Below are 23,610 nucleotides of genomic sequence, written 5' to 3' on the forward strand. Positions count from 1 at the left end.
GCGTGACCCCCTCATTATGTTTTAAAAGACACCCGTATCCCTCCTCCAGGGCCCTACCCGAATAACTCCTCTTTTCCAACTTGGAGCAATATTCCCTTGAGCAGCTTTTCCTCTGCAGTCCATTCATGGCGTGTTGTTTTATTGACCATTATTTTACTATATCATGTTGACTCCACTGAAGGATCACAGTATAAGACAAGCAGCTTTTGATGGCACAGTATACAGTAGTTTAGTTGATGCTCCTGATACAATTTTAATATTTAAATATTTTCACATGTAAAATGTCATAGGCGCGCCTTGCTTAGAGTTGTTTTGTCAGCTCTGGATACTGAAAGAAAAACGTTGTGACTCTGTTGTAGACATCCTAACAGACCAAACAGACTTCTTTAAAATATACCAAAAAATGTTAAATCGCTTCAAAATTCTTTGTGGGTTTTTATTAAGTCACTTTTATTGGTTTTCATAATGGATATTGTGGTCTCACAATGATAGGGCATATCTAAGATGCTAATGAGATAAACAGTATTTGTAGCAAGTCCTTCAGAACCAAAACCACATCATAAGAATCAACACAAAGAGACAAACCCCCATCCCTCCAACAATCCCGTACAAACTCCAGAAATATAGATTCCATACAAAGAACAGGAAGAAACACAACACCATGGATTCATACATTTCACTGTAAAGTACACCACATAAGATTGTAGATGAACATCAAAGTTTACACATTTATTTCTGAACAACACATTAGGCAGCCTGCCCATTGCCAAAATGTTCCAAAGTCTGAGATGGCGCAGTGGGAGGGTCAGACTTCTTCCAGTATGATGCCAAAGTAGTTTGGCCATCCTGAGGTTGTTCCAGGTAGTCAAGCGATCTACCAGAGTTTGATAATTTAAAGAACTGGAACATAGACCCAAAAGAACAAAGTCAGGTATGTCTGAAGTCCCCTAATATGCTACATCCCTTCCAGAAGAGGTTTGTTGATCCACTGTAATATTTGCCCAGTTTAAACGGGTACAGATGCCAGCCTCATATGACCTTACAATGTGCCCTACTACCCAGGAAAGGCTGCAAATCCTTTTGGGTGTGTCTCTATGGGGCAGATCATTGTGCTCTGATACATTTGTCCCTATATTTGTGTTCTGAAATGACTTTAAGGCCAGAGCTGGAGGTGGGGATGATGACTGTACGAAATTATAAAGAAGTGTCATTCACCCTCTGGATTTTCCCGCTATCTGCACAAACAAACTTTTCAATTGAGAAGTAGGTCTCTGGTGGTGACTTGTTGTATGATCGAATGGAGACCATAGTGCCCCAATTGAGTATACTGGGACCACTCTGTTTCATTGAATTGAATTTTCCTCTTACATGTATCAAAATTCAGCACGTGTGCATTTTGAAACATGTTGGAGATAATGACGCAGCCTCCTTTCTGCCAGTCATAAAAAAAGGCATGGTTTGAAGCCAGTCTTAAATGTCTTGTTTCAGCTTAGAAATTGAATCATATAGATAGCACACAATTACTGCCCTGTTAATGTATGGCCAGTGCTTATCAGTTTCACACAAAGCCTAATACACCATCACTCTCAACTGGGCCACTGTTTTTGCTTGTAAAGTTGGGCAAGGCAAGCCCCTCAAGTGCTTGGTTGACACATATACTAACAGGAAAGACTAGCCCTCTGTCCCTGTCAAATGAAATGCATTATTAGTTGTTTAAGGGATACAATAAAAATTACCTCCTGGAACATGTAGAGCACCCTCGGAAGAAACAGCCAGGGCAGGTAAATTGGTGAGCACCTGTGGCAGTCTTTTACTGAGGTTTGCAGTAGGAAAGGAATATTAGCTTTATTAGGGTCATCCACATTGGGGACCAGTTTAATCACCAGGTATGTGATTAAAATCTTGATCCAAGTAAATGGGACCTTATAATTATTTTGTCAACCTATTTCTGGAGGAGAGATAGGTTAAGGATATGTAACTTTGAAAGGTTAACTTTGAAGCCCGCGACTCTCTAAAATTGAGCTAGTAGTTGTATCCTTAGAATAGTCCTGGTTGGGGTTGTAAGAGAGAGCAGCATGTAGTCTGTGAATAAAGATGCTATAGAAAGTGTGAAAAATAGCAGGGATAGAGGGCCCCAAGTCTGATTTTGCTAACTAATGGGATGTTACGCCATCTATGTCAGTTGTTCAGGATTTTTTACATGGGGTTATACTAGTTAGCTATCACCATGGGTCAAAACCGGAACTTACAGTGCATTTTTAGTAATGAAGGACCAGTCATTCTGGTCAAAATACTTTCCTGCTCTTATCCCCATATGTACAGCTAGAATCTTCTTCTTTTTGGCTGTCTTGATCAGCTAGACTACACTGCACAAGTTACGATGTGTCTGTCTACATTTAATGAATAACAATTGATCAGGGTTTATTAGGCTCAGCATCTGGTCATCCAACTTGCTTGCTAGAATTTTTAATACATTTGGGATCTATATTTATTCAGACTATTAGTTGGTATGAGGCGCATTGTCTTGGATCCTTCCTAAGTTTGGGAATCAATGAAATTAGGGTCATCATTTGGGATATTCTACTCTTATGGACAGTAATTTTGGAAAGAGCAGTGATATGTGGGACCAGAAATGCAGCAAAAGCTTTGTAGTAGCCATCCACTGTGGGCTCTTTGTGGATGGTAAGTAGTTTAAATGCTTTCTTGAACGCGTGCTCAATATTAGGAGCATCTAGCGCATTATTTTGGTTAAGAGAGAATTGAGGAAAGTTCACCTCATTCAGGTAGCAAATTTGGTCTTCATGGAAGACTATCATTTGCATACAGAGTATGATAAAAAATGAGTAGAATTCCTCAAACGACTCTTCTTCAAAGGGTGAAGTGCAGTTAGAGCTAATATTAATTTTGCAAAATATTTCTTTTATTCTGGTGAAGTTATCTGCTCAGATGATTCCCAACTGTCTTGCCCTAATAATGAGGGGGGAGTATGCTCCACTGCATTTGTCTCAATTGCATTCAATTTGCCTTTAACTCACCTGACTTTACTTTGTAAATGTCTAATGTGATGTTCTTTATGTGCTGACTCCGCTGCTTGAGGTTACGATTCAGATAGTGTTTTCTCCCTGTATTTTAGTGTGGTCAAGGAGGCCATGTTTCCCATACTTTTACCTCTTATTACAGCCAATGAGCAAATTAACAAAATAATTGAGGTAATCTGGTTTGTTAAGCTCAAAGAATTCCTTGATATGGAAGCATAGCTCATTCTTCGGGACAAATATCTCTAGTAAGAGCAGTGTTACAGATCTATATTTTAGGGTGGTATTCAAGTGTATCCCATGTGAAAGTGGCCTTGACTGGAGCATGAACAGATAGAGTCATAATATGATCTTGGTCTCAGTCAACATGGGTAAAATTGCTTACTCATCAAGATACACTCTATCTTGAGTAACTGCAGTGGTCTTTTGGATTTTAACCCTTCACCGTAGATGGCCCACTGAGAAGAGAGGAGAACTGTGGGTCTTCATTGGTAAACTATCCTGTTCTGTATCTAAAAGGGCTTACAAGAAGCAAGGTATTATTGTACAAGAACAGCACCAATATTAGATTGCTTAACTTGTTTGGGTGTGCTTAAGGCATAAAATAGCGACCAAGATGGTTCCTAGGATAAAAGCATCACATGTGCTTGCAATTTATATCAATCAGTGACCAGTACTTAATGCTTTTTGGTCAAGTACCAAACCACCACTCCCAAGAGGACCAGAAGAATAGCCAACCCTAACACCGCTCCGATGGCCATGCGCTTGTTAATGGCTTTTCTAGGTATTTTCCCTGTAGAAGTATACAGTTTAGTACCGTTCACTTGTTCTATTATTTTTATCAACTCTGACACCTGTCTGTTGTTTTCTTCTCTAGTTGCCCTGTTGTTGAAGGCACAGTAACGACCTCCACATTTGGCAATTAATTTTCTCAGTGTTGGCTCAGCTTCCTTAACAAATGTTTGTATTGACTTATCCCCCAGATCATCTTTTCGGGTGAATACAATGACCATGCGCTTGAGCGCCTGTGCTCCAAACAGATCCTGGACCCTATGAACTGCATCCCGCTCTTCTTCGGTGAACCTCCCAGTCTGGAGCACCAGGACTATGGCGTGAGGACCAGGACTACAGAGCTGTAGACACTGACTGATGTCGCTCCTCACTTCTTCTGGTCTGTTACTGTTCAAGAACCCCGGGGTGTCCACCACCACCAGACGCCTCCCGTCCCGGACACAGGCCCTCTTCTCACACTCCACCGTCACTGTCTTGGCAGATGCCTTAGACACAAAGAGCTTCTCCCCGAGGATGGAGTTTCCAGTGGCGCTCTTTCCTGCTCCAGGACTTCCAATCAGTAAAATTGTCAGGTCACCATTTACATCACATGAACGATAAACCACATCATCTGCAAGGAAGAACATCAACACTTATGCACGGAAAGATGTACCGGGTTTAAAATAACATAAAGGGGGCGGGGTGGGAGATATAGTGTAATTTGTATTGTAGAATATAAAAAGAACACTGAATCCAATGTTATGGAAAAAGCTAGACCACAGACTTAAATGCGAAATATAAAATTACATGTTTTTAATCAGCACATATAAGTTCTGTTATCCTGAAAAACTCTGTAAAACAAATAGTATATAATCTGTGAGCCAGCTACATCCCAGTACATGTTAATGCTTTTGGATATTTTATTAACTTTCCCATGATGGCTCCACCACACTCACCTAGTTCATTTAAGTTGAGTTTAATTGAAGATCTGTAAAATTTAAATCATGCCCATAATTGCTAAACAGTACAGCAACACAGTGCAGCAACTAAGGGGCATATTTAAGTAAGTGTAAGACAGCACGGCAAGTCACCTTGCTGAGCTGAGATACAGGATAAGGACCGGAATGTGCTGTATTTATTTCAGTTCGGTGCAGTCCTGTCTTTTCCCCAGGGCTGGCGCATAATGAGCTACCTAGCGCCAGTGCAGGCCCCCTTACACCATGGTGAAAGGCTGCCTGTGTTGCATGCAGGATTGTTTTTGTGCTGTAAGGGGCACCTTCCTGCAAAAAAACAATCCTGAGAGGCCGGGCCAGACTAACCGTACCGGGCATCTGACGTTGCCTGCGGAGGTTGGAAAAGTGGGGGCTGGTTTTGCTGCAGTGGGGGTCGGTTGTGTTACTAAGGGCAGGTTTTGCAGCCATTCTGCTATATCAGCCACCAGTAACAAAAGCAGCAAGCAAGCGTTTCCAGCCTCCCAGGACCAGGCAATGCTTACTCTGGGGCGAGTCCAAGGAAATTGCCAGGGTTGCTTTGGGTTCCCAGTCTGGCTCAGCTGAGAGGCATATTGGAGGAAATAACTAGGAGAAATAAAGATATTTCTACTTGTTGCACATCCCATGAGCAGTCCTATCTTTTTTGTCTCATTTCCAGGTCTACCAGTGATGGAAAATCTGGGACTGCGTTAAAATTCATGGGAGTTGTGTGGGCACACCGACGCAACGCTCATCTAATTCCTTCTCACTGCAGAGTAACACAACACAGCATTTTGAACTGCATTGTGTTATTCCTAATTTATCAAGCCAAGCAGAGCCACACAAAGTGGCCTTGTGTATGTTGACAAATCACAATTTAGAGTTTGAGGCCTCATGCGCCACACTGCATGGTGCAAACATGACGCAAACCCTTCATAAATAGGGACCTACAGTTTAAAAAAAACACAAATCTGGTAGCAACCATTGCTAAATCAAAGCCCAAAAGTTTAGTAAATGACCACAGAGTTAAAATTTATTTAGAGTATCTTTTATACCGATACCCTCCTTTAGATGTCACATACTCAACTCTATTAGCCAGAAAGGGGTTCAACATTTCTATTAAATGAGCCACACTTAAATGAAGAGTAACAATGTAGCCACTGAAGCATCCTTCAGATATTTCACATCTTTGTGTGTGAATATTTTATCCTGAACAAAACAGCTTCATGGAGCATTCGTGAACCTAAAAAAAAATGAGAAAGGAGTAGGATTCATCGTATATCTCTCTTTCTCTCTCTCTGGCTTTTAATTGGATATAAAACACAAATGTCTCCAGTGTGGCGATTCTAGCACATGTTTCTGTTTTTGGAATTCCAGCCATTTTATCTACAGACATCGTGTTGCCAGTTACTTCTTATTCTTAACTAATTACAAAAGTCCAGGGCTCAGATTTTCAAAACAGTCACAATGCAGCGCAGTAGCCAATAAATGCTGTGCTGGGTTGTGTTGGATGACAGGGAGGGAACAAAGCGCCATATCTACCTGAGATTTGTCGCTCTCCTCTTCTCAGTGCGGATTTTAGTTCCTGTGCACCAGGCACACATCTATGCGCCATAGTGCAATAGTTTGTGCCCGAGTCGACCATAGGTTTTTTACAGGAAGGTTACTCTTCCAGTGCAAAAATATATGCAGAGACACATTTTAAAACATTTCCTACTTTGTATGTGTCTACACAGTGCAGCATGCATGCAAAGTTGGGAAAGAAAGGAGAAATACAAACATTTCTCCTTTTAACGCCTTCTTTCAAATGGCTTTTCCCTTTCACTTTGGCACTAAACCCTGTCTGCTATTGCTTGCAGTTAGGCTGTTGCATTAAAAGGCATGTGTGGTTGCATGTGAACGCCCTTGTACGATCCATGTAACACTCTGTTGGTGCAAAGTACTACAAAGCAGTGCTACTCGCTGCTTTGTGTTACTTTTAGGGTACTTTACAGCACAAAACAAGTTTTGCACTGGAAAGTAAATTAGGAAAAAAACATGTTCTGCTGGTGACGCTAACCCAGTGCAAAATGTTTGTAAATCTACTCCCAAGACATTGTCGGGATCCAATTAGGTTTTGACACAGTGAGTTTGCTCCTGGAAGTGGTTAAACCTGCAACATTTTCTGTATGAAATGTGATGTCTGCTCTACACCCAATAAAGGCTTAGAATGTTTGTATATCACAAGAGTGGGACAATTTCTAAAATGTCCAAGTTGAACAGGTCAGATTCCTACAAGAGAACATTAACATAAAGCCCCAGCTTTGCCTCCAGCTATTTAAATGTACTCATGGGCTGGTAGAAACACAGGTGGTATGGTCTGTTATGATGCATTACTATACCGAGAGAATGTTATGTTATGTTAAAAGTTTGTGTAAGCGCGACAGCTGCCCCAGCAAAGGGGCATCTTGTGGTATATAGATGATCATTTTGTTCTCTTGAATGGTGACCCCTCTGTAGCCAAACAATTTTTATCCAAATTGAAAGACAACATTCTAAAAATTCATGTCACTAAAATGTTTAATAAACAACAAGTGCCATATTTAGGCTGTGAGGACAAGCTCATCCCGTCTGCATTATGACGAGTACCATTATTTGTAATGGAAATTAATGACACTCGTAATATGGCAGATGGGATATCTGTCATATTTGTGGTTGAGTAACCCGTCGGTCAAACTCGTAATCATTTCCTTTGTTTATGATTACTACCTATGTAACACAGGCCACACAAGTGAGGAAAAAAAATAGTAAACATTGAAATATATCACTGAGTGAATCTAAATTGACACAAGTGAATTGTCCAGCACCGACAGTCACTTTTAGAAAAAGAAAGCCTTTATGTGACGTGCTGGTCAGAAATGATTTATCATGAAGCCAGACTACCAAATTCTTTATCAGACTGGCTGTGTTTCATAAGTGTTCTTAAATGAAAGCGTGCATCAATAGTTCTGAGAGAATTAAATATAGGATTTCTGACATGAAATTAACCAATAAAATCAGAAAATTTATTACTTGTTCAACGCCTTACACAATATACGTATTAGAATGTACATGTGCAATCTGGTAAGTGAGGTGGATTGTGTTTCCTGTCTAAGATTTATTTTTGGAACACCTTAGGGTATTCACTACATTTTTCCATGTGTGGGTGGTATGAATCTGTTGCAGCGCTCAGTGGGGCCCCCCTTGTGAATCCGTGTGGTATCCATGGAACCATAACCTGATGAAAAAAATACGCATATTCACAGACCCACTTCCACTATACGTATTTTACCCATCCCATAAAAGATAAGTGTTTCTTAATGTTGCCTTGTACCATATGCGCTGAGCAAAAAACAAAAAAAGAACAAAGGAAAAGAAAGACAACAAATTCATATAAAACACCTCTCCCACCAGCCTGCCACCCCCGACACCCCTTGACCCATCTCCCACTACCCACCTCAAGTAAGTATCAAAGGCATCCTGGCTCAACAAGAGCCAGGATGAAGTCATCCCAAATAATCCCATCCCCACCGTTCCTCCAACCACCCTGAAAAAGAATACAATCAGTTTCTAAATATCTGCTAATCAAAGTGAATACAACAAATAACGCCCAAATGATACACCATTTTACCACATAACTGTAACCTGTTATATGCCCTAAAACCCCAATCTTAGGTCTACCAGAAACATCCTTTAGAAACAATTGGGCCATAATTTTGGAGATAAAGCTGCGTGTTTCCCCCCTGAAGACGATCTTCAGTTGAGCTGGGTTCTGAAGATATACTTCTGCCCTAAGCTGTTGAAATTGAGCCAAAAGTTGCCTAAGCCACCACTTTTGTTCAATGGTAGCATGGGAAAAATCAGGCCTGGTGAAAAAAGTCACTGTGTCACATTCTCTTTTTGCTGTTGAGCGAACTAAATCATAGAGGGCCTGTCGTAGCAGAAATTTTTCAAAATTTAGCAGCATTGCCCGTGGCCGTTCAGGAGTTTTGGTGGGACCAATGGATTTCCTTATCCCAGTCTCATGTGGTTAGGGATAAGGTACCTCTCAGTAAGAAAACCGGATATTTTCTGGGATCGTTCCCCTCGACCCCTTCAGGAATTCCCAGAAAATGTACATTATTACGGCGTTTCCTGTTTTCTTGACAATCTCCTCATGTGCTACACTCTGTGTTTTTAGGTCGACAACTTCGGTTTCAAGGCTTTCTGTCCTGGCTTCTACAGAAGCCATTCTTTTGGCAAAATCAGCACAAGTTCTGCATACTGTCCTGTCAGTTCGGGCTGGACTGTTCCCCATGGGGCACAGGCTCAAGACTAATTTGCAGGTGGCTGGGTTCAAACTGGAACTGCATGGTGAGCAAAAAATAATGGATTTAAGCCCATATATCTTTCCTGGGCTGAATGTATGACATTGTTCTGCATTCTGTCTAACAATTGTTCTTTTTGCATCTGTCACCACAAGTGTCACAGATATGCCCGGATTTGGGTCCCGTGCTCTCCATGCCACTGGAGTCCGGCTATAATGGCTGATGAGGGATAAAACACCAAAACCGGTCCTAGGATGCTTGTTTCGAGTCCAGGGAGGACTGGACTGGCCTGGCATTTCGGATTGGCCTCTTCTCATTGGGCAAAGGGTCAAGACTGATTTGCATATGGCTAGGTTCAAACTGGAATGGCATGGTGAACAAAAAAACTATGGATTTTGGCCCTGATCTCTGTACTGGGGTAAATGATCTATTCTTCTTTTTGCATTGTCACCCTGAGTGGGACGGGCATGCCCAGACAAGTGTCCCGTGCTCTCCATGCCACTAGAGTCAAGCTAAGCTGGCTAATGAGGGGTGAAACCCTTAAACTGGTCCTAGGATGCTTGTTTCCAGTCCAGGGAGGACATAGCATGGCAGTATGGGCTGGACTGTTACCACTGAGCACAGGGTCAAAATTGATTTGCATTTGGTTGGGTTCACACTAGAATGGCATGGTGAGCAAAAAAAGATGGATTTAGGCCCAGATCTCCGCACTGGGGTCAAATTATGACATTGTTCTGCATTCTGTCCATCAAGTGTTCTTTTTGCTTTTGTCACCCCGATTGGGACGGGTATGCCCAGATGTGGGTTCTGTGCTCTCCAAGCCACTGAAGTCAAGCTATCCTGGCTGATGAGGTGCATAACCCTAAAACTGGTCCTAAGATGCTTGTTTCCAGTTTAGAGAGGAGCTGGCCGGGCAGTTCGGGTTGGACTGTTCCCATTGGATGCAGGGTCAAGACTGATTTGCATACAGCTGGGTTCAAACTGGGAACGCATGGTAAGTAAAAAAACAATGGATTTAGGCCCAGATCTCTGTAGTTGGGTGAATATATTACATAATTTAGCATTTTGTCCAGCAATTGCTCGTTTTGCATTTTACTAACAGCACCCTGACATTTTTGGGCGGCAAGCCAGGCTCTGCAATTATCATTTTTCACCTCCTCCTTGAAGCTCATTATAGATTGAAGAACGATTGAGAGGTATGTGTCTCCGTTGTCTCACCAATATTTGCCATTGCAGGGCCTGTCAGAACTCCTCCAGGCAGGGAGCTGTGAGGGCGAGTAACCCCACTTTAGATCCCCTGTACTGCCTGCATCAGAAAATTCCCATAGGCCCTTATCTTTTTTCCTCCCCTTTTTGGTGAGAGATTTTCTTTGCAACTGAAGATTTCTTAGGTCTTCTGGCCCAGAGCTGCATTTCCAGTTAGCACCCTCCTGCACACTAGATGTTGATATACTTGTGTCCAAAGTTTCTAACTAGTCCTCTGGGAATAGAAGTTCTCATTTACATAGGGAGACCTAGCCCGATTTGAAGGGGTGCTTACTGCTTTATCCCTGATAATCCATATGAGAGACTGCATCTTTAATTATTGTATTGCTGACTTCTGTCACTTGTCTCCACGGAGATCTGGATGGGGAGAACATGAAGTTTCTAAGGCATCTTCTACACTGGATTTTGCAGATGGGTCGGACTCTGCTTCCAGAGTCCTTACAAAGTCTTTACTTTACACCAAAACCGGTCCTAGGATGCTTGTTTCGAGTCCAGGGAGGACTGGACAGGCCTGGCATTTCAGATTGGCCTCTTCTCTTTGGGCACATGGTCAAGACTGATTTGCATATGGCTAGGTTCAAACTGGAATGGCATGGTGAGCAAAAAAACTATGGATTTTGGCCCAGATCTCTGAAATTTTGCAAGTAGTGGATTCCAGTCCATGTTTAGCAGCGGCGGCGAAGCGCGGGAGAAAGCAGAGGCGGCGGTGGTGAACGGCGAGCGCTGGTGGCGGATGGCCACAACAGTTTAACAAGTGGAATTTACGGGGGAACCATCGGGCCACAGCCGCCGCAGCAGCCGCGGAAGGAGGTCCCAGAGCAGAGTGGAGCTGTACACCCTCGGAACAGCATCGGAACACCGGGTGAGTCTGAGCGGGGGACTGGAGCTGCACACCCTCGAGCCTTGCAATGCTGAGAGCTGCACAGACTTACGCGAATGATATCCACCGGTTAGCTGTAGCTTCAGCCGTCACCTCTACCCTCAGTAACATGTCGCCCCAGCTCCTTCTCTCCCAGAGGGGTGGTTAGCGCAGCAGCAAGCGCAGTGGCCTCTAGGCGGCAGCTGCACCAAGTGGACCCCTCGACAGGTCCAAAGAGGTGGATTAACTAGGTCAGGAGGAAACAGTGACCTGCCCCGGGAGCCACGCTTGCCTTAAACACGCGGATCAGCCAGTCCTCCACAAACCTCACCTCCACCCCGAACTCTCGGCTCAGGTGGGGATCAGGGAGCATCTGTCTACTTCTGTCACCAGCTCAAGCTATACCTCAAAGGAGAATTGACAGAGCTTGCATCCCCTACAAGGCAAGATGAGAGAGAGCGGTGAGGGCGACAAGCAATAAAAGGCAACAAAAGGGCAACAGGGGCCGTGTTCCGGACTCAGAGCAGCTGCCATTTAGCAGGAAGCCAAACCCCAGTAGGACATCTGGTACATGGGGTCCAAAAAGAGGGGGCGAATGAGCCTGGAAAAAAGCCCCACGAGTCATCTGCCCATTAACATGACATTAACAATGTCCACGAGGAGCAAATCACTAACAGACAGCTTAAATGAAAAACCACAAGAGACTGACCAAAAGGGCTCGATCAGAAACTTTCTAATTAAGAGCAACGATCCCCTTAGCTGTAACCATGGCACCACTCGGGGCGCTCTCCCTGATGCCCCATGCCCAGCCCAAGACAGCAGCACTAATGAACATAACAGAGGATCTTCTAATTCTACCAGCATATCCAAGGATGAGACCGCCCCCTGTGAGAAACAGAGGATCAACCAGGAAAGAGCAAGTGTAGCCTACGAGCAGCCCCACCTAAAGCAATCAGCAGGTCAAATTAGGGGTGGATCCCCCCTGACCACAGAAAATAGGCAGGACATCATAACCAGCAAAACCACTGACACATCAATGCCCAAAGCTGGCCCCACAGTAACGATAACAGCGCAAATCCATCAGACCAAAGACCCTGGCCCATATCTTCAGACCACGGAGACAAGTGACCCCCTATATGAATCCAAATACTTTAAACCAACGGTCTCCCAGTCAGACCCCCTGGCCCCAGTGTCCCTAGTGGCAGGGGAGTTTACAGTCTCACTCCTCCACAACCTTGAACAAAAGATCGAAAGGACCCTCGATCTAACTCCAAACCTGTCATGGCCTTTAATGTCCCCATGGGCCCCTAACATAAAAGCTGACTACCTCGCCTGCAACAGCAGTGCTGACACGACTTCTGAGAAACCATTCCCGACTGAGATAAATAGTGCCACCGACAAAGCCCTCCTATGGCAATCGACGAAGATGGAAGTACAAATAGATCTTCTACAAGCAATTGCAGGGCGTCTAGCAGATCTATGTGCCAAGGTGGAGGTCCTAGACAACAGGATCTCCGAACATGTGGTCTCCAACCGGGGCGATTGCTCCTGCCGCTGCTCTAATCTTATCGAGAAATGGGTCTCCCTTCCTGAGGTCCTAACAGATATAGTAGAACTAGCGAAAGGGAGCATGGAGGCACGGACTTTAAACAACAAAGAAGGTCGGGCGAAGTACAACAGTCACACCCCGAAGGTGACACAGCCATCTGGGGCTACATTAGGACAGAGGAACATAGCCAATAATGGCAAAAGCGTAGAGCACATGATCATTAAACTACACAGCAGCCCATCTAATAACCCACAAAGCCCAAATTTCAGGGAGAGCGATGCTATTGGAATAGTCCTTCAGGAACACATCTCAGGTACAACGGATATACAAGAACCCTCATTATCAAGGAGAGCCAAAAAGAATCTAAAGAAGCAACAGAAAAAAACAAAGCTAAAAGTGAGACAATCACAGTTATTGATGAGTAATCAACCGCCCTTACAAGGGGGCATAAAAGCTACCCAGTTGTACCCAATATTTACAGATAAAAACTGGGGCAAAAGGGACACCCAGGCCTCATTGCCAATGGAAGCTCAACATAAACAAACTATATCACCAAGTATCTCCAATGCGAAGGGCCAAAAATGACCAGCAAGGCCAAATCACCCAACAGACAATCATCCAATGGCCGGAAAAAATCCATCTCCTGTAGAACTGTTCACCCAGATATCTTTGGCAACAACGATGCTGCAAGTGGCTACCCCAAATCCATCACAATTAAGCACGCAGCTTCAGCCTGCCATCAGGATCAACAACGGTCAAAATAAGTGGCCTCAGGGCGGCTCTCCTCTAATTCACCAGGGAAGCGCTAGTATAGAGCCAACCTCAGCAGAGCTTGCCACAGAAAAGGGAGAAAGGGCCCAAACCGCGGTCGCCTCAGCAGTCGTCTATGAGGTGGTCCTCACTCCGAGATTTTCGAGCAGGGGAAATCATGACATCTTGAAACGGAGTAACATCTAACGCCTCTTTAAACACCTGGACACCCTAGACAAGATACACACAGAGGATATAGAATGGGTGAAATTTCTGAGCATGAAGGGGGACACACATGGCGACTCTTCAGTGGTGGGACTGAAGAACAAAGCAACACAACAAGTCGTCACAAACAACTCCACCCTACTCACTGAGTGGGGTATTGAAGCTCAGATATTGTCGCACCCAAAATATCCACATGTCTTGGCCCCGGAATGTGGGAGAAAGGCCACTCGGTTCGTCCTGCATAGGAAAAATAGTCTGGGACCCCCAGATAGAAGCCAGATGGGCCAAAGGGACCTACCGGGCATTAGAATCTCTTGCCAGAATAATCAACGGGTCATATGCACCACCTCCCCCATCCCAGATCAAAAAGAACACGCAAGAAGGAGGATACAGTATTCCTAACCGTGACAATAGACACCCTGCAAGAGGAGAAGCTGGGCCTGGATTAATATCAAAGTCGCTACTAACCATAATTTCATGGAACATAGCAGGGATCAGCAAAATCTGCAAAAACGAAAACTTGAAGCAGTTCCTGGAAAGCGGAGACATAATTTGTTTCCAAGAAACGTGGGCCCTGTCCACCACTCCTCTGGCAGGGTACTACGAACACCAAGTACCTGCCATAAAAAGGAATATTTTTTGTCGCCCAGCCGGGGGTCTATCAGTTTTTATAAAACACGACTGTGCCCTCGCAGCTACCGCCATTAACTCGAACTTCCCTGGTCTGCAAGTTGTACAGATAAGAGGTTTAAGTTTCAATGAACATCCAATACGCCTGTTGGTAATAAACTGCTACATCAACCCCGCACAGACCCTAATGAAAGACCAGCTGGAGGTACTGGCACAAAACCTAGAAGATCTGCTAAACAAACACAAAACATACCAGGTCATTCTAGCTGGGGACTTCAATCTGAAAGATCTCGACAAAACTGAAACCCCCCCCCACCCCCAGGATCTGGCAGGGTAGCTCCCCTGTGGGATCTTCTTAACATTACAAGCTGACATCAACCTACGCACTGAAAAAAGCTCGCTCGGCCGCCTGGCAGCCTCAGCCCACTTTACGGGATGCGTCAAGAATTGATTACATCATGATTAGTGGAGAGCTGGCGGCCAGAATGGATGACTTTGAAGTTTAAGATCGGAAGGAAAGAAACCACAGGCCATTAAGAGCAGCATTTCAGTTGGACGTACCACCTGCCGTTATCTACCAATCCATCGGGGAGACAAATGGGGAGGAGAAACACAGCATCCTGCGGAGGATCAAGTGGTCAGATAAGACCAACGGGACACTTCAAACATGGCTGGGCCAGGCACAGGAAGGGAGTTTACCCACAGAGCTCTCACCCATAAAAAGATGGGAGAATATTATTAAGGATTTAGAAACTAAGCTTGGGAACCCCAAATCCAAAAATTCTAGAATAAAAGAGCAATTCAGATCAGGGAATACATGTCCACATGACATACGAGAACATAAAAGACTTTTGCGTAAGGCTCTCGTAGAAAAGAAAAGAGTGGGCAGTCAAACAGAGGGAGCATCAATTGCCTCACTGAAGGCATCCCTAAGGAAGAAGCTTTGGGAACATAAAAAAGCCAACATGGAAAGCCAGTGGCTCAAAGTTTTCTCCCTGCTTAAACAAAAGAAACCAGCACGACTCTTGAGATATATAAACCAGCTGAGCAACCGAGGACCATCAAGAGAAAACGGGGTTGCAGAAAAAGATTGGATGCAATATGTGAAGCAGCTATATGTAACAGCCTCCACTAACGAAGTTCCATCAAGCGATAAGGTGGAGTTAGCTGAGCTAGTCCAACCGATCAGCACAAAGCCAGGAGTCACTACCTCGAGCCCAGTAATGGCCCCCTTGGGCAATAGATCCCCGGCAGATGCTGACGATACCTTACCAACCTGGGCAAAAATCCAACAGGTCATCAAATCAATCAAGAGTATGAGGAATGACGGGGCCCCGGGGCCCAACGGGATTCCAGCACCGGTTTTCAAACAAGCACCGGAGTTCTGGGCAGCACTCCTAACTCCACTTTTTAATTACACCTTCTCGACTGCCATAACCCCCGAGTCCTGGAGGGGTTCCATACTTGTCCCAATCTTCAAAAAAGGAGAGCGCCTAAAGCCGTCAAACTACAGGCTCATAGCCCTGCTTAATTTGGAAGCTAAGGCATATGCTTGCCTATTATTGAACGATTTAGAAAAATGGGTTGAAGAGAGAAACATAATACCCATGCACCAGACTGGCTTTAGGTCCCAGGCATCAACAATGGACAATGTCCTGGCGCTAGCACATCTCTCCACCCAGGCAACTCTGAAGAACCACCCTCCACTCTTCTGCTGCTTCATGGACTACAGCACAGCCTTTGACAAAGTAACAAGAAAACGATTATGGTGGAAATTAGAAAAGTGGGGCATCCCACCGAATCTTCTGAAGGCAATAAGGTCACTATATGAGGACACCTGGGTGAGGGTCAAAACTAGTGCCCGCACAGTTTCCCCCAAAATAACCACTGAGAATGGGTTGAAGCAAGGGTGCGTGCTGGCCCCCACCCTCTTCAACTTATATACGGCGGACCTGGGAGAGGCACTAAAAGGAACCAGTTTAGTAGCCCCAAGATTAGGAAGCATGAGGCTTCCCGTCCTACAGTATGCCAACGATAGTGTTATATTGGACCACACGAAGGTGGGACTACAAAGAGCATTAAATGCGCTAAATAGTTTTAACATCGCCAACAACTTGATAGTCAATCAAGGGAAAACAAAGGTCATCTTTTTTGGGTCTTACCATCGGAAAAAGAATGCACAGTGGCAACTGGGAAACGCTCTAATCAACTTGGTGATTTCATATATTACTTAGGGGTCTGGTTCACGGAACGGGCCAAGGCAAACGTTCATCTAAACCAGCAGAACTCCAAAGCCAATAAGGTTGTACACTTATTAAGACAACTAGGCCAGAATTTGATCAGTCCATCCGCCAGCCCAATTCTGACAGCTCTCAGAGCAAAGCTCCTTCCAGCAATTAGCTACGGCCATCTAGCCTTCCCCGGGAAATTGGACGCTCTCCTCAATTCAGCCAAAGCATATAAGTTGGTGCTACACATACCAAAGGCCAGCACGAAAAACTAGGCTAAGATTGGAGCTTGGCCTAGCAAGGCCAGACTTGATCTGCCAGGTGGAGATCATAAAGTTATACATAAGAACATTAAGGACCCCAGCTAATTCCCTAAAAAATCACTTGAGATTCATCTTTGAGTGGCCAGGCACGGAATGGCACACTAGGCTGGGAAACGCAATCAGAGAATTGAAGGTAGAGGAAGAAAGTATGCCACTGCAGGATATCCCCCTGAACGTCTGGAAGAGGGCTATTGACAAACAAGTGTGGGAAATCTTCTTTGACCTTGACCAGAAAACTTTACGCCGAAGCTCTCATCTGGATTCATTAAACAATTCATACATGGCAGGAAAAGCACCACCCTACCTAAGTGAGGCCCTCACAACACAGGTCCGAAGCAAAATTTTATTTATGAGGCTGACCATGCTCGGGATAGCAGACTTTAATCCCGCATGGGCCCGAAGAGGGGAACCCATAACTTGCAGACTGTGCCCCTATAAGAGGGAATCCTGGTTGCACCTTCTCTGCTGCTGTTTCAACCTTAATAAAGAACGCCGGCGACTGTTGCGCCCGATCTGCTTCAGTAAGAGCATAAAGTCATGCAGCGGAGCATCAGCTTTGTGTCTGTCTACTACCAACACACCGATCTTAGCGAGACTGGGGAAATGTATTCATCAAATCAGGTTAGCCCTAAAGGTCGCCAAGGAAAGTAGTACAACCCAGGGGAAGCCCACGGCAAACTCTGTGGACTAAAGCTGATGGGATCCCTTCATGTAGTATCATTGACAGTGCCCCATCTGTACGCCTCCCCAAAGAAAGAAATGTCCCTTGTAAGATACTTAGTGCGCCATAGAGGCCAACTCAAGTGCCCACAAACACAAACTAACTTCAAGTCACACAAGTCGGGGAAAGGTCAATCATGCGGGACCTAGACAGTGGGTGCAGAATTTTATTTAGGCAAAGAAGTCAGTAATCACTGTCTTGTCCTTAATTTGAGCTTTTTATGTACTTACTCTTTTTATACATACAAGATCCGTTTTTGTCTTCACTGTAATGAGTTTAATTAATTGTACAGTTAATAAAGAATATATACAGAAATTATCTATTGTTCTTTTTTGCATTGTCACCCTGAGTGGGACGGGCATGCCCAGACGAGTGTCCCGTGCTCTCCATGCCACTAGAGTCAAGCTCACCTGGCTAATGAGGGGTGAACCCCCTAAAGAGGTCCTAGGATGCTTGTTTCCAGTCCAGAGAGGACATAGCATGGCAGTTTTGGCTGGACTGTTACCACTGGGCACAGACAGGGTCAAAACTGATTTGTATATGGTTGGGTTCACACTAGAATGGCATGGTGAGCAAAAAAAGATGGATTTAGGCCCAGATCTCTTCACTAGGGTGAAATTATGAAGTTGTTCTGCATTCTGTCCATCAAGTGTTCTTTTTGCATTTGTCACCCCGATTGGGACGGGTAAGCCCAGATGTGGGTTCCGTGCTCTCCAAGCCACTGAAGTCAAGCTATCCTGGCTGATGAGGCGCATAACCCTAAAACCGGTCCTAAGATGCTTGTTTCCAGTTCAGAGAGGTCCTGGCCGGGCCTTTCAGGTTGGACTCTTCCCATTGGGTGCAGGGTCAAGACTGATTTGCATATAGCTGGGTTCAAACTGGAACCGCATGGTAAGTAGAAAAACAATGGATTTAGGCCCAGATCTCTGTAGTTGGGTGAATATATTACATAATTTTGCATTTTGTCCAGCAATTGCTTGTTTTGCACTTTCCTAACAGCACCCTGAAATTTTTTGGCAGCAAGCCAGGCTCTGCAATTATCATTTTTCACCTCCTCCTGGAAGCTCATTGTAGATTGGAGAACCATTGAGAGGTATGCGTCTCCATTCTCTCCCCAATATTTGCCATTGCAGGGCCTGTCAGAACTCCTCCATATTTACCCGCTTGACTCGCTAAGGCAGGGAGCTGTGAGGGCGAGTAACCCTGCTTCAGATCCCCTGTACTGCCTGCATCAGAAATTTCCCATAGGCCCTTATCTTTTTTCCTCCCCTTTTTGGTGAGAGATTTCCTTTGCAACTGAAGATTTCTTAGGTCTTCTGGACCAGAGGTGCAGTTCCAGTTAGCACCCTCCTGCACACTAGATGTTGATATATTTGCGTCCAAAGTTTCTAACTCCTCTGTCTGGGAATAGAAGTTATCATTTACATAGGGAGACCTAGCCCGATTTGAAGGGGTGCTTACTGCTTTATCCCTGATAACTCTATCCACATGAGAGACTGCACCTTTAATTATTGTATTGCTGACTTCTGTCACTTGTCTCCACTGAGACCTGGATGGAGAGAACATGAAGTTTCGAAGGCATCTTCTACACTGGATTTTGCAGATGGGTCGGACTCTACTTCCACATCCGGGGTCAATATCTCACAGAGAGCCATTTGCACCCTCTCCTGGTCATCAATAAGCTGCAAGCCTGTACCAGTTCTGCCAAAATGTTTGGTAGTCAAAGACTTACAGCCTTCTACCTGTGGTTGTAGACAGCCCGTCTGCGAAGCCAGAGATCTAGGCACAATCTGCCAGAGCCAATGCCGCAAGTTCCGTGACAAAAGGGGGTGGTGATGGACGGCTGAAGACGGCTGTAATGCCAGATACCGGTCCTCGGAAGCTTGTTTCCGATCCAGGGAAGGCATGGCTTGGCTGTTCGGGCTAGAATGTTCCCATGAGGCACAGGGTCAGACTGCTTTGTATATGGCCATGTCTGAACTGGGGTGGCAGAGTGGGCTAAAGAACGGTGATGGATTAAACCCAGATCTTTTGACTGGGTGTGAGTGTTTGATTGGTTCAGATGCTCCGTCCATCACCACCCCCTTTTGTACTGCTTTATTCGCCATAAGTTGGAAGGGTATGCTCATACGTGAGTCCCTTGCTCACTTTGCCACTGGATTCAAGCAAGCCTGGCTGAAGTTGGCTGTAATGCCAGAAACCGGTCCTCGGAAGCTTGTTTCCAGTCCAGGGAAGGCATGGCATGGCAGTTCGGGCTGGACTGTTCCCATGAGGCACAGGGTCAGACTGATTTGCATATGGCCATGTCTGATCTGGGGTGGCAGATTGGGCTAAAGAACGGTGATGGATTAAACCCAGATCTTTTGACTGGGTGTGAGTGTTTGATTGGTTCAGATGCTCTGTCCATCACCACCCCCTTTTGTACTGCAAGTTCCGTGAGGCTGCAGGAACCGTTGGTAGAAGCAGCTGCTGACTCTGCACAAGCCCGCATCCCAGCCTCAGGGTGACAGCATGAGCAGCGGCTGATCCAGTGCAAGCCACCGCCGCAGGCAGAGGGAAGCAGCAGGAACCGCCCGGAGCAGTAGCTGATCCAGTGCACGACACCGCCGCAGGCAGAGGGAAGCAGCAGGAACCGCCCGGAGCAGCAGCTGAACCAGTGCAAGCCATCCCTGCAGGCAGAGGGAAGCAGCAGGAACCGCCCGGAGCAGCAACTGATCCAGTGCAAACCACCGCCGCAGGCAGAGAGAAGCAGCAGTAACCGCCCAGGGGCAGCAGCTGATCCAGTGAACACCACCGCCGCAGGCAGAGGGAAGCACCAGGAACCGCCCGGAGCAGCAGCTGATCCAGTGCACGCCACCGCTGCAGGCAGAGGGAAGCAGCAGGAACCGCCCGGAGCAGCAGTTGATGCAGTGCACGCCAACGCCACAGGCAGAGGGAAGCAGCATGAACCACCCGCAGCAGCAGCTGATCCAGTGCACGCCACCGCCGCAGGCAGAGGGAAGCACCAGGAACCACCCAGAGCAGCAGCTGATCCAGTGCACGCCACCGCCGCAGGCAGAGGGAAGCAGCAGAAACTGCCCAGAGCTGAGGCTGATCCAGTGCACGCCACCGCCACAGGCAGAGGAAAACAGCAGTAATCGCCCGCAGCAGCAGCTGATCCAGTGCACGCCATCGCCGCAGGCAGAGGGAAGCAGCAGGAACTGCCCAGGGCAGCAGCGGATCCAGTGCACGCCACCACCGCAGGCAGAGGGAAGCTGCAAGAACCGCCCGGAGCAGCAGCTGATTCATCGTGGGCCACCGCACACAGCCCGCTGTAGAGATCCGTCCATAAAGCCAGCCATGGCGATCTACCTTCCTGATTACAACATTCAGGTAGATCTTGGGTTGTATGCCCCTAAAACATTGGCTATTTGTCAGGGGCCAGGGGTCAGGTTGAAAGAGCGTTTCGAATAAGGAACTACTCAAGCGCCATCTTGCCTCCAAACAGGGGTGCTGTTTTCCGTTGCATGTCTTGATTGTTTCATCACCTTTCCTAAGTCAGGAATGTTATCATGGGCCCTGCATTTTAGCAGCATGTCCTATGGATTAAGACTTCAAGGACTTTTTAAGAGTAGTGATAACCTGAGCAAGAAATATACAGTGACAGAAACAGCAGCAATTACAAATCTTGCACCCCTTGATCTCAATTAGCCGAACTGCAGCCAGCTATGCTCAAAGCACAGAGAGCAGTGCACAGCAACAGGAGATACATGTTTTCCGCCTTCCTCTCCCTGTGGTTGATGGGTGAAGGATGGGCCCACTCATGGCCTGGAGTTTGCCCTGGTGCATCTCCTCCTGCATGGAAAGCAAGCACTCTTTGTAGCGCTACAATCAACAGCTGGTATGGGTTATCCACGGACCACCGCCTGGGGCCTGGGGATGCCGGTAGATGTAGTCCCCCCACAAAGGTGCAGGAATGCTCACAGTAATCTGGCACTGCGGGACAAGGAAGCACACTTTGCAGCACTAAGATCATCTTCAGGTCCCCCCACAAAGGTGCACGAATACTCACAGTAATTCCCTGCTTCAGGACAAGGGAGTGTACTTTGTAGTGCTACAATCAGCCGCAGGTGTGTGGTATCCAGGAACCACCTCATGGGGCCCTGATGATGCAGGTAGATGTTGTCCCCCCATGAAGTTGCAGGAATTCTGACAGTAATCTACAAGTATTGTACTATTTTGTAGCATACATGGTGTATCATGTTTTTTGCTATGCATATCTTAAAAACGTTTGTGATGTAATGATTAATTGCAGCATACATATATTCATTGTTTACGTTAACTTACAAGCTCAATTTGCCAGTAAGCCCCGAAAATATCAATCTAACTGTTGCAAATATCGAACATAGTTGAAAAAAAGATTAGATTACAAGTCTCATAACAAAGGCAAATAGCTGGGAAGGTGGCAGAGGGTGAATACATTCTAACAGCAAATGCTCTCAAGGTCAATTGTATGAATGAGAGACAGGGCATGTATGTCCATAAAATGGCACATAAATGATAGAGCTAGTAGGACAGAGGTGTCATGCACTTTAATAGTATAGCTTTTATTGTACTTACCTCTTTTACTACTCATTTTTGATGGAAGGACAGGGCCTGGGGAAAAAGTCAGTCAATAAATTAGAAACAAACACAAAAGTCCATGAATATGGGATAGGTACACACATATAAATTGGTAGAGAGATAACTGTGTGTAGGCATGCATTGATGATACATGATTGTATATTATTTCCAGTTTTCTAGAGAACAAACGAGATATAGAAATTAGTCATGAATCCTGTTCTCCTTTACATTTCCACGTGAATGTAATGTAATGTAAGCTGAACTTATAAAGCCCACTTAACTCCCCACGGGTATCCTGACGCTAAGATTACCATACATTCCACTGTGCATAAATACAACCATACCCAAAAGAAAGGAATCAAAGCTACAGCTAGGCTTCTCTATACCCTAGGGAAGAGCCATGTTTTGAACTTTTTTCTAAAGTGCAGCAAGTTCCCAGTTTGTCTAAGATCGATCGGGAGCTCATTCCACACCCGCACCGCTGTAGAACTGAATGCCCTGCCACCAGTCCTGTTTTTTTCTGCATCTGTATGTGTTCACCAATTTTGCTGTTGATGAGCGGAGGGTTCTAGATGGAATATACCAGGTAAACCTGCTCTGCAGTGGTCACACTCCGTGTACTGTCTTAAAAACAATGCATAGTGCTTTAATCTGTATTCTATGCAAAATCGGTAGCCGATGGAGATCTTTCAGGGATAGAGAAGCAGACGACCTTCGCTGTCTTTTTAAAGCTAACTTGGCAGCTATTACTTGAATTGTCTGAAGCTTCTTCATTAGAGAATTCGGTACTCCAAGTAGCAGAGCGTTACAATAGTCCAACCGGTTCAAGATGACACTCCTCACCACTTGTGCCCTGGAAGAAGTTGGCAGTAACGGAAGTATTTTCCGTAAAACTCTGATCAGAGATGAGCAGGTGCCAACTGTTTAATTTTCTTGGGAGTCAAGCTGCAGACTGTTATCAAACAGCACCCCCAGATTAAGCACTCTCTTAGATGGAATCAGTTTTCTTTCTGTAGGGGTGGGCCAGAAATCAGCTGGGAGTGGGCGAGATATTTTGTTAGCCATACAATACTCAATTTCTGTTTTGTCTCCATTAAATTGTTAGGAGGTATCCCTAGGCCAATTTGCAGTTCTTCGCATACACACATGAAATCTATCAAGTGATACTGCTTGATTCCCTTCCATTCGGAAAATAAGTTCTGTATCGTCTGCGTAGTTCACCAACTCTATTCCATAGCATTTAATAATAGGAATAAGTGGTTCCAGGTATATATTGAATAGCATTTTTGGATACAAAAGGTGGTGTAGACACTGCCTGCTGTCTACCCAACAGGTACGATTGAAACCAGTTCAGT

At 45.4% G+C, this 23,610-nt stretch overlaps 1 protein-coding gene across 1 annotated transcript; it reads right to left on the reverse strand.

Moving 5' to 3' along the window:
* Positions 1-419: 419 nt before the first annotated feature.
* On the reverse strand, positions 420-22,284 carry LOC144828314 (GTPase IMAP family member 4-like). Its single transcript, XM_078686402.1, has 2 exons — positions 22,253-22,284; positions 420-4,437 (listed from the first exon to the last, which is right to left on the reverse strand). The coding sequence occupies exons 1-2, from the start codon at positions 22,266-22,268 to the stop codon at positions 3,713-3,715; spliced, it is 741 nt and encodes a 246-aa protein (XP_078542528.1). The 5' UTR covers positions 22,269-22,284; the 3' UTR covers positions 420-3,712.
* Between the last annotated feature and the right edge of the window lie 1,326 nt (positions 22,285-23,610).

The sequence above is a fragment of the Lissotriton helveticus genome, chromosome 4_1 (genome assembly GCF_964261635.1).
Source record: "Lissotriton helveticus chromosome 4_1, aLisHel1.1, whole genome shotgun sequence".
NCBI classification, from domain to species: Eukaryota; Metazoa; Chordata; class Amphibia; order Caudata; family Salamandridae; genus Lissotriton; species Lissotriton helveticus.